Source organism: Anolis carolinensis, chromosome 1 (genome assembly GCF_035594765.1).
Source record: "Anolis carolinensis isolate JA03-04 chromosome 1, rAnoCar3.1.pri, whole genome shotgun sequence".
Lineage (NCBI taxonomy): Eukaryota > Metazoa > Chordata > Lepidosauria > Squamata > Dactyloidae > Anolis > Anolis carolinensis.
This window is the reverse complement of record NC_085841.1, coordinates 128,844,144-128,856,152: the sequence shown is the minus strand read 5'-3', so window position 1 is coordinate 128,856,152 and position 12,009 is coordinate 128,844,144. Positions and strand designations below refer to the sequence as shown.

Here is a 12,009-nt window from a genome sequence, read left to right as displayed (position 1 = left end):
CATGATTCTTTCCTGGGTTATAAATGTCATTTTCTACTTGGTTCAATAATAAAAACATGGAAAAATTTATTAAACTGCCAAAACTTTGCTTTTGCGGAACATCCTGCAGCACATTTTGCTATAGTTTTTCAGTGAATATCTCACTGAGTCTCAACCAATTCAACATAGTTTGTGGCAGTCACAAAAATGAAATTTCTGGAGTGTAACAACTAGTTTCAAAGTAAGTACCACATGATTAAACAGAAATAACACTTTCAAACCAGGAACAGAATTTTTCCCAATTTTGTTACATAGTGTCAATATTGGGTTTAATTTTCTGAGTTGCCCTGAGTGTGGTGTGCAAAGATCACCATGGTGGGATATAGGTTTTGAATATGTCAATACTTCCACCTTTATATAACAACCTTCAGCCATCTGGGTCTGTGTTGGGCCTTAAATGTTTTGCACCATGTATACTCCTCAAATGAAAGGGTAGACTCAATCAGATCACACTGACACCAATACTATCCCAGCCCTGTTAACTTCCAGCAATGCATCTCAACAGCATGGTGTCAGCAGAAACCATATTAGCTATCAAAGCTATTTAAATTAACTGAAGACTTGGGAAATCAATGAAGCATTTATCGCTTTTCGCTTTCAATCAATGCAAACCATGGTCTCTGTAGAGACTTTTAAGAGATATTTTATTTTTAAAGAGCATTGTGCTTGTAGAATTAGACACAATACAGTTTTAGTCATCCACATGTATTTAGGAATGCTATGCCATAATCTGCATTTTGGATTTCCTATACCAAATAAAATTAAATGATTCACACAAAGAAGTCAACAAGAAATTGGTGCTTGCAGCTGCAATTTACTGCCACAAAGATCCAGAGAGATATTTTAAATAAAATTTGATCATATGTTGCACAGGCAAATTGACAAACACATTGTCAAATGTAAAATGGGACCTGGAATAGATTCAACTTTGTGCCTATGAATCTTGATCATGGATGGTGATACATTTTATCTGATCAGTTATTTGTATTTTGCTTATCTCACAGTTCTTTGTTTGTTATGGTTCATAAGCTTCAGAAAATAATTGAAACAAATGCCTCTAAGATTTAATAAGTATATTCCTTTTTGTAAATTTCTAGTTGTATCCAGTGAACTCTTTTCTTTGTGCTAGTGTGCAAAGGCAATGTCCACTACACTCAGAAACATAGACCAGACAGAAACATTTTTGGAAATAATACTACATCTTTATTTGGTTACTGCTATGGACAAGGCTGGCCCACACATGAGTCTGGATCCAGGCAGTTTCTAAAACCATAGGTTTATTTTCAAATAGTTCTTTTATGAATGACAGTGTAATCCTTTCATCTCTTTTATATGTATTGGTGATTTTTTTCTACTGTCTTTGTCTTTATACTCAGTTCATGTAACATGTTACCCTGCTGGTTATAGAGCGCACCCCCACACATGGTTTAAATTTCCATTGGATTTCTCGGATCTTGTGGAAGAGGTATATTGGTCTTCCTTTTTAGTTGTCATCTCCTATTTGTCTGCATTGAGTATTATAGCTGCCCTCTTTGACCATGCATACAAGTCTCTGATTGCTTTCAGGGTTTTGACCACATTCCTGACACCTTTTACTTTTGATTCTCAGCCATCCTTAACTGATGTTAAAAGACATTGCAAATGAGGTTACCTTGCCTCTTTCTGTGTAATACTAACAAGTGCTATGTTATCACTGTTGTTGTCTCTGAGAGAGACTGGGTGTTAGGTCCTAGTATTGCTGCTGTCTGGTAGCCATTTGGCACTTTTAGTCTGGCTCTTCAGCAAAAGTCTCTCTGACATAGTAGATGCTATCTGAAGCACTGCTCCCATCAGCATATACTCTTGTCTCATAAGACTATGCTTGCCACCATCATGGAAAACAGTGTACCATTGGTGGGATTCTATCCCTCCTCTGCAACCAAAACCAGTACAGTGGATAGTCTACAAATGTAATAATCTGAAAAATAGATTCTTAATAAAGCAGAACATACATATTAGGATCAGTATAATTACACACAATTACATTTGTATATTTTATGTATTTAGGTCAATCTACATGGAGGGAGAGCAGTCAGACATTTAAAGCCATTGTTGTTTCAAGTTATTTTCCATGTAGCCAAAGCTGCCTTGCAGTGCCATAAAAAGGGGGAAAGTATGGTGTTGCTGTTGATCGTGACACACATTTATTTTGTTTCAGATGCCAGCATTTGCTGCAGCAACAAAGAAATAAAGAAAAGAAAAGAAAAAAAGATTGCTGCTGCCTCTGACCAATCATTTCTTAAAGGAGTTGGTATAATTTGCCACCTGCAATATGGTCAAATGTCTGCTTTCAAACTTTGATCATGTGCTTTTTGGTAGAGTCTTAGTTCTTTCTTTTCTCAAAGGAAACACTAAAAAGTTGAAGTTTTTCCAGTGGCTCTACATCCCACAGCAAAAGCTTTTAGATTGGCATTGCTTCAAGGAACCTATTCAAGGTTTTTGACAAATGCACCTTATGACATCTCCTTTATCTTCCCCTTGCCTTATTACAGATTTCTTTGTACAGGACCCAGAATTCAAAAGGGTTGTTCCACGGCAGGTATGGAAAGCTCTCTTTTTCATCTCAACTGATACCTATAACGTCTGCTCTGTTCCCACAAAGTCTGTTTCAAAGTGTTGATACTAACAGGATGCATTATTCTTTCACCAGAGGTGGTTACAGTTTGGCTCTCTTATCACACTGCCTTGGAAAAATTAGCTGTTATATGGGAGAAAGTGCATCTTTTGAGCTAACATTTGATGCTGAAGGTGTGAAGCTATAACATGATGCAAAACGTTAAAACTACTTATTGAGAAATGTGTATACTACTGACACTGTACACACAGAATGGCCCCACATTTTAGCTCTATGTTTGGGGGTTCAATCTGATAGTTAAAGCAACAGGCAGAAACTTCCAGGGGATGAACAAAGTGCAGCCCTCAAATATTGCACCTATTCATACCACACATTTCTAGCACTATGATTCTCCTCGAAACTTCATGTCTCAACAAACTGCAAACCTCAGGATTTTATAGGATGAATCCATGGCAATTAAAGTGGAGTGTAGGGTGCTTTAGGCTGTATTTAGCTACTCTGAGTCCCTTTCAGGGTGAGAAGGGCAGGCTATAAATATAGTAAATAAATAAATAAATAAAAATTTCAGAGGTTGGAGTGTGGGAAAACATCTTGCTGAATGAACTTATTAAATTCATGGGGCTGCCATAGCTTAACAAGCAAGTTGAAGGCACACACACATAAACACAGGCTATACTTTTATAGCATGGATGGGCTCTTAGTTGGAGTCCAACTGTCAGCATTTCTCATCACTTCTGCTGGCTAGGACAGATGGGATTTGCAGTTCAAGCAAATCTGAAGAGCTATATTTTAATGCTGGGACCATTAGGAGAGCCACTCCTGCTAAAAAAGCAACTCATTTTAGCCATCCTCTCTTGAACAGCCAACAATTTATGTCTGTCTTCACTCACCCTTCACAGGATGCAGTCCATTCCCAGGCTGTTCATAGCATTGTGCCAATTTCAAATTAGGACATGCTTCCGTCAACTCCCTATGTGTTCTATGTGTTTTGTCAAGCCACCCAGCACTCCTTCCCAGACTACTTTTTTCATTCCATTCTCTACTGGACATGCCCCAGGCCTCCTATGCACTGCCCTATAATGCGTTTTTGAATCCAGATTATCTGCTTTGAACTGGATTGTATGGCAGTGTAGACTCGTATAATTCAGTTCCAAGCAGATAATCTGGATTCAGAAACTGGATTATATGGTAGTGTAGATCCAGCCTCATAATGCAGACTGAACTGTTTTGAACTGGATTATACAAGTCTACACTGCCATATAATCTAGTTCAATGCATGTAATCTGCATTCTAAAACTGCATTATATGGCAGTGTAGATGGAGCCTCATTTAGCTTCCTTGTCTTTGGTCCCTTCTATAATGCCATATAAAATCCAGATTATCTGCTTTGAACTGGATTATATGGCAATGTAGATTTATATAATCCAGTTCAAAACAGATAATGTGGATTATTTAGTTTGATAATCTGGATTATATGGCAGTGTCGAAGGGGCCTTTGCCTTCTGACTACCCATCTCCAGGGATATACCGGTAGTTCTCAGACTGTTAAACAACCTGAAAACCTTCAGCTTCAAATACATGTTTTGCTGAGGAACTAAATATTCACATGCCAGTTCACCTATTCAGTGACAGAGACTACATTACCAGTGACACCAGATAGATACTATAAGTAGGCCAGTTAATGTCACATAATTCAATACTGAACCAGACTATTTGTGATTCTCTATGCAGATAAGCCCCATTAAACTTACCAGGACTTGATCCTAAGCAAATGAGCACGAGATCAGGCTGCTAAAGGACTTTTTCTATTGCATATTTTCCCAACTGCAGGATAAGCCTCACAATATTTTTCATGATTGCATACACATGGAAAAGTGTTTATGTGAATACCTCACCTACAGGGGAGTATTTGCTTTGAAATGCCCTCAGAAAGCTACCTTGTACAATGTTCAACAGCTTGTGTTTATGGTTTGTGAAACCACATTATGGCTTCATTGTGCTTTTAGTTCTCTGTTGGTGCCTTTGAGAAACACTAACTGGAAACTTAAATGCAGGATTTTTACAAGCTTATAGTTGTTGTGAATGTAGTGTATGTATGGAAAATACAGTCTCCAGAGAGGATGTAGGCTGAAATCTCCACAGAGTATTACTGGAGATCAGTGAGCATGGCACAGGAGACGTGGATGGAGGGTCAAAGACATATGGCACACTGGGGTGGAATAGCAAAGGAAGTCACAGCACATGGGAGACCACACTTTGTGATAGCAACAGCAGATTTGCTTTCAAAATAGAGCCCACACTAAGTGGCAATTCATTCATCTACTATTTATTTCTGAACTGCTTTGCTGCTTTTGCTGCATTTTCCCCCTTCCGATAGCAGCTCTTCACATCATATTACTCTGCAATGATCCTTGACCTGATTGGGGAAAGCATTTAAGTAGCTGTGGATATCTAATATTGTAACAGATCAATGTTGCCTGGGGCCCCATACAATTCTAGTACCGGTAATATGATTTCACTTTATCTGCCATGGCAACATTTTAGGACTTTCATTTGGTCAAACTGTCAGAAATGAGTGCCTCTACATAGAATCATAGAATCATAGAATAGTAGAGTTGGAAGAGACCACATGGGCCATCTAGTCCAACCCCCTGCTAAGAAGCAGGAAATCGCATTCAAAGCACCCCCGACAGATGGCCATCCAGCCTCTGCTTAAAAGCCTCCAAAGAAGGAGCCTCCACCACAGTCCGGGAGAGAGAGTTTCACTGCCAAACAACCCTCATAGTGAGGAAGTTCTTCCTGATGTTCAGGTGGAATCTCCTTTCCTGTAGTTTGAAGCCATTGTTCCGTGTCCTAGTCTGCAGGGCAGCAGAAAACAAGCTTGCTCCCTTTCGGGATCTCTGTTTCAGAAGACGTGTTTAGAAGACTGCTTTGGGACGTAAGTGTCAACCCAGGTTTTTAGTGGCAACGGGGTCTGGCATTATGTGGGTTTGCGCTGGATTGTCTTGGGTTGGTTTTATGCATTAGCTGCCGGCTTGCCTCCGTCGCTTTGGCTCTTTGTGTTTACCTAGGACTGGAATTCGGTGACTGTGACTTCTTCCTGATGACCTGGACTGGAATTCGGTGACTGTGACTTCTTCCTGATGACCTGGACTGGAACTTTACGCCTGTGACTTCTCCCTAACAACACGGACTGGATGTGGCAGCTGTGACTTCTGCTTTACAACGTAGTTTTGCTTTAGCAACATTTTGGGGCATTGTGTGGCTGTTGGTCACTGTGGGTTACTACTGGTAGCTTTCATGTGTTTGTTTAGCTCCAACCAGCAGGTGGAGCGAGTTTCCAGCCTTTTCAACTAAGTTTGTTTTAATCTTGATTATTTCCCAGGATAATCCAGATTAAATCCCAAGTTTGGGTCTTTTGAGTTCTTTTTGGACATTGTTACCTCACACTGAAGAGAAAGTGTTTTGAGCCTTCTTTTGGTTGTTTCTTAGGCTCTTTTGTGTTGTTTTTGCAATAAACTAAGTTGTTTATATTGGCTGGCGTCTGACTTGTAACAGGATGAGAGATGAACACGAGGTCTTAAAACAAGATCATAGCAGATATTAAATGCCCACTGTATTATTCTTCAAGTAAACTTTTATCTTGGTTTCTGTTTGTTGATTTTCTTTTATTTGGCTCACTGATTTCTTTTTCTAATACTGTGATTAGCTTGGAAATCCTCTTTAATGATGTGGTTTGCTATTTTTATCTTTAATAAGGTTGCTCGAATTTTGTTAGTCCTTTTTTTTGGCACAGAATGCAAGGTAGAGATCTTAAAACATATAAACAAAACAGATGGCTCAATAAATAAAATCATCATGTACTAGTCCATGAATTTATTTGGTGTCATTTGAGGATGAAAACAAAATAATAGTTCTACAGCTACTTATATAACAACAACACAGGAGATATATATCCGAGATTGTCTGTTTACCAGGAAAACAGTGAATTGAGGAGTGTGTGTGTGTGTGTGTGTGTGGGGAGGGGGACTGGGAAGTCCCACTGTGCAAGCTGACCTCAGCTTGTGTGACATGAGATGACACTCATTATTTACAATCCATACTCACTGTAAAGGAGAGTTCCATTTAAAGCATTTGTCTTCACTGTCAGATAGATTGTCATTCTGCTCCATTCCTGTCCTGTTGGGAATCCATCCTCAGACAGAGATGTTAACGAAGGTAGCTCTAAATAGGAGTCCGGACTGAATGATGGAAAGAACAGTGTCGTGTCTGTGAGAAACAACAATAAGAATTCAGTTTAGCATTAAATGAAGCTTCATGAGCAATACATGACATACAGGAGCTCATCGGATGAAGTTCCATAGGCCTGAGAACAGCAGGGGAAACCATGGGGCAATGCCCAGCTTTGTCCCCTTAACATGGTTGGTCATAGGCTGCCATCCTACAACGTTACCCAGCTGTCCCCAGCTTTCTCCCATACTGTCCTCAGCTTCTTCAACAAGGATATGGGTAATCACCAGCATGTTGCTAGCATGCTGCCAGAACGGTACCCACTGAACCTCTGCTGGAAGTAGCCCTGCGTCATATGATGAGCTCTGGTTGGCTCCGTCCTGGCAGTGTGCCAACAGCGTGCTAAGATGGGGAAGAAACCTTGTCTGATGAAGTTCACACACACACACACACACACACACACACACAGAGTACCAAAACTAGATTAGAACCCCTGTCTCCTACTTCCTTCCCTTGAAGGATTGACAAAAAGTCTACAAACAGAGAAGTACAAAATGAGAAGTTAGAATGGTGACCTTTAGTTTGTTTTTCTGGCTCAACTACATGAAACATTGTCTGAGTCACTTGTGATAATAATAATATTTTGGGACTGTTACTTCCCTTAACTTTAAAATTATGCTTCGATTAATGGAGGCAAAGACACCAGTTTTCTTCTTTGCTGTAGCACCACATTGCCGCCTCATATTCAGCTTATCAACAATAATCCCAAGGTCATTTTCACATGTGGTACTGCTGAGCTATGTACATATACATTTGATTTTATGACCTAAATGTAGAATGTTGCATTTGTCTCTGTGTAATTTCATTTCTTTAATGACACCATGTAACAAAATTAAAAAAACCCCGATGTTCCTTACATAAAACGGCAGTCAAGGTTTGAAAGGTATAGACCCCAAATGAGGTTGTGAAGGGTTTTCTGTGGGGTTTCTGGGGAGTGATGAGCTATGGAAATTTTTAAAAGGGAAAACAAAAAAAATCATATCTTCACGTCATCCAACAGAGATTTGTTTGCATAGACATATAACAAACTTTAGTCATTGGGTTAGCTTGTTGTGAGGTCTAGGTTCATGTGCACTTTGGTGAATGGCTCTACAGAATGCAGGCATCGCTCTGCTTAGGATGGGTTAATTCTTAGTTATACAGGGTGTTTGAAAAAGAACTCCCTAGTTTTAATGTAATTATACTTAAAACTAGGGAGTTCTTTTTCAAACACCCTGTATATGTGCACAGAATCCCTTGTTTCTTGTGGATGAAAATGGTTTTTCTTCGATACAAGCAAATTCTGTGAAATGTAATACATCCTATGTCAACACAAATGGAATGATCTAATTTCCAGGAACCTATTTTTAATGTATCGGGGTGACAGATCACTTTGCTCTTATAAAATGGGATTGTGGCTCGTAAAAAAAATGGGAACTGCTGATATAAATACAGATATTCAAGCTGTGGATGGTTGAATCTGTGGGTACAGTGGGTCCACCCTGTTGCAAGCCAAAATCTGTAGGAAAAGGTTGTTATTATATGGTTTCAAAAGCATTGCATAAATAAGTAGAAAATTGATAAAAAAAAAATAGAGGGAACACAAGCGGCTAAATAATTTTGGACCAAAAACGAGCAGCAATGGGAAACGGGAAAATCAAGGTGTTAAACAAATTGAGATTTTTCTTAAGCAAGGGGAGAAAGAAGGGCAATAAATGCCTGGAGAGGCTGGCAGGGTTCCTTCTCTTCTTCCTTCTGTACACTTACATACCTCCTTTGCTTTTCCTTCTCCCTCACTCTCTTCCTTTGTCCCTCCTCCATGTGTACAGCTTCCTCCATGGGCTTGCTTTCCTTCCCTTAGCAGCTTGGCTTGGCTTCGCCCTGTGGCTGCCTTCTGCAGAATTCTGGGGTTTGTAGTTTGTAGAGAGGAGCCTTGAAGAGATCCTGGTCCTCCCCAAACTACAAACCCCAGAATTAAAAGGTCAAAACTCATACTCTGTGGCGAAAGGGGGAGGAAGCCTTTTGCCACCCCAACATTGATCACATTTGGGGGTGGAACCCACAGTTTAAGAAGGTCTGATCTAAATCACTGATAAAAAATACTGAAGTGCTGGCTTCAGATCAAAATCCTGTAGCACTCCATTTGAGATCTCCTTTCAATTTGGAATCATACTCCCTGATAACAACTCTCTGAGCATGATTATTCAAGCAATTATGGATCAATCTGATGGTGTTTCCATCTATTCTTAATTAGTTCTGAACATTTAGAACATGAAAGACCTTCACGTATGTTTAGTGGCCTGCAAGTCATATCAGTAGCATCAGGTAATACTAAAATTTCTGTTTCTGAGACAATATTCAACAAAGGTAAACACACATCTCTCTGTTTTTCATATTACAAGCCCTTGCTTTTCTTTTCTTATCTTCTTGGTAAAAATGCTTTCTGTGTTCTCAAAGGGCACTTGGGTTAGCAGCAAACTATTGGGAATGCTGCTTTTTCTCGTTTCTTCACACACTACTAAATAAACATAATAAGAGCTTGCAAAATTCACACATCTTTTATAGATAAGGGGGAATAAATTTGCATTTGCACTCTAGAATTTATTACTTTTTTGCAGTGAAAAACAAATGCTCTTTATTTTTAGAACTTGCTCCTAACAAATTATGCTTCTTGTTTTGCCTTTTGACCACATTTGTACAGTGTCTTTAAAACATTTGCAAGTCTAAATTTGTAGAACTTCCGATTCAAGTTTAATAATTTCCCCCTCTAGGCCTACAGCAGTTCTTACATTTAAATTCTATCACCCACTACTTCCACCTCTCCGTCATTGCCTATCTAGACAGGTAATGCTATCTGAACGTGTTTAAGTCATGGCTCCTTTATACTAGTTTCATTGTGAGGATAAATCTTTTATTAAATAACTTTTTAAAAAAGATAATAGGCACTGGTTTCTAAAGATACATCAGAAGTTAGTGGAAGACACACCATGTAAGATTTGATGATCAGAAAACAGAGAATCACCCTTAATGAAATGCAAGGGAAGGATCTGTGAGAAGAAGAATGTAATGAATCCACTCTCCCCACTTCTTTTCAGAAATACCATCTAAACCACTGCTTCATAAACTGTGGGTTTAAACCCCAAATGCAGTCCTGTTAGCTCAATGTTGGTGTGCCGTCGCGCCTGGGGCTGTAAACTCTTAGTGAAAGAGGCATGGACGTGACATCTTTCCCCAGGGGATTGCTTCTTGCCCTCCTTTAAGGAAACTGGAACTCCCAAGGACCAAAACACTGTAGTTAACTCAAAAACTGGGTTTATTCTTCACAAAGGGGGTAAAAGAAAATATACATTACAGTCTTTGATTGTTTAAGTCCATGAAGCTTGTCCAGATCCCTCTTTCTCTGGCTGTGAATGCCGGAGCAAACTCAACCTCAGTCCAATGACCTATATCTGAAGACAAGAGTCTTCCTCTGTTGCCAAAGGACTGATGTGAAGGCGCTTGAGACTCCTCAACGTTGTTCAGGTTGGCCCTGAACATGAAGTGTGAGTCCCAAGGGTAAGAACCTCAGAATTGGTGCTGAGAGGTAACTTTTGAAGGGCTTTTTGAGCCAAGCCTCTCTTTCACATCCATCCGATAAGAGAACTTGCTGATGGAATGAAAAGGAGGAAACACAGTCCTACTCCAGGAAGAGGTGGAGCCAAAAAGTTTTGCTGAGTGAGCAATGTAACAGGTACAAACAACATTGATTGACAGATATAAATAACCAATCCAACTACATTTACAGGGTAAGGGCAAAATCAGACATGATACAACAATTCAAATCTTGAAACTTATAGTTTGACATATAAATGGCGCCACTCGCGCCGTCACAGTTGGGGCTGCGAAAAATTTGGCAATAGTAAACAGTTTCTAAAAGCCACCTAGACATTTACAGAAATCCATTGGCAACAGCATGCCTTGTTTACAGTGGATTCTGCAGGAAATGCTTCAGCTGTACTTCATAAAAAGGAAAATTAGTCTATTCAATAAGCCTTGCAAATGAAGGTTTGTTATCAGAACATGTTTAATTTTCATACCTATTTCATATATGTGAAATAGATATGAAATAGTGTCCTGTAAACATTTCCTGGGTGGAAAACTGTCACAAGTGGAAAAAGCTTAAGAAGCCCTGATCTCGTAGGGGAATGTGAACCAGGGCCCTCATGTGGCCTCAAAATACCTCTTTGTGACCCCTGACCTTTTTCTTGGCACCCTAAGGAGTGAATTTCCTGACCTTTGAATTTGATCTAGGGAATAACAGTTCACTTGGGTAATTTAAATAGAAAAGGAAGTGGTTTCAATGTGGCTTTAGAATAAATGATGAGTTGCCTGATCCAGCCCACCTAAATACTAGGGATGTGCACATATTCATTTAGACTGAAACTGATTCAGAAAATCGGGTGATTCATTTGCTAAATCCTCAAAAACAGGACAGGTGGGGGTGGGGAGCCGGAAGGCTGGCTGAAACAAATCAACATGAGCTGGATCTTTTGGCTACTGGAGATGATGGGGTTAACTGCACTGTACCTGAGGCAGAGGCCTGCTGTAGGGGACTCCTTCTCTTCTTTCTTCCCACCTTGCAGCGTCGTTCATTTCTTTTGGAGAACATCCCTAGGCCCCTCCTCCAGAGACAGCCCTGCTGGGAAATCATTTTCCCAGCAGCACTTGTATGGGGAGGGCATCGAAAAGCCTCTGAGCTCCTCCCAGGGCATGATGGGAGTTGAGTTTTTTTCTCCTTCTGTGTCTCAGCCAATAAAAGGCCTTGTTGTATCCATTCTGTTTGGCTGAAAATGGACAAAACCAGCAACTACAACTCCCTGAACTCTCTCTTGTGATTTGTCTTATTTTTAAAAATGTTATGAAAAGGTTTAAATACTTCCAAAAAATCAGAGGGTTGGTGAATAGGTCTAAAAATGACTGAAAAATGAACCTCTAAGTTTCCCTATTGTAATCAATGGGCTGAATCTTTCCCAAACAAAATGGCACCCTCCTCCTAATTTCCTGGTAAACAAAATGAGGGGTTAGCCAAAAACAGGACTGAAAGAGGC

At 39.8% G+C, this 12,009-nt stretch overlaps 1 protein-coding gene across 1 annotated transcript in view; it reads right to left on the bottom strand.

Moving 5' to 3' along the window:
* Nucleotides 1-12,009, bottom strand: part of eys (eyes shut homolog) — an 804,562-nt gene that overhangs the window by 166,496 nt on the left and 626,057 nt on the right. Inside the window, exon 22 of the mRNA XM_062969072.1 lies at nt 6,761-6,922. Within this exon, the coding sequence (XP_062825142.1) occupies nt 6,761-6,922 (162 nt within the window). The remainder of the gene's footprint in view (nt 1-6,760; nt 6,923-12,009) is intronic.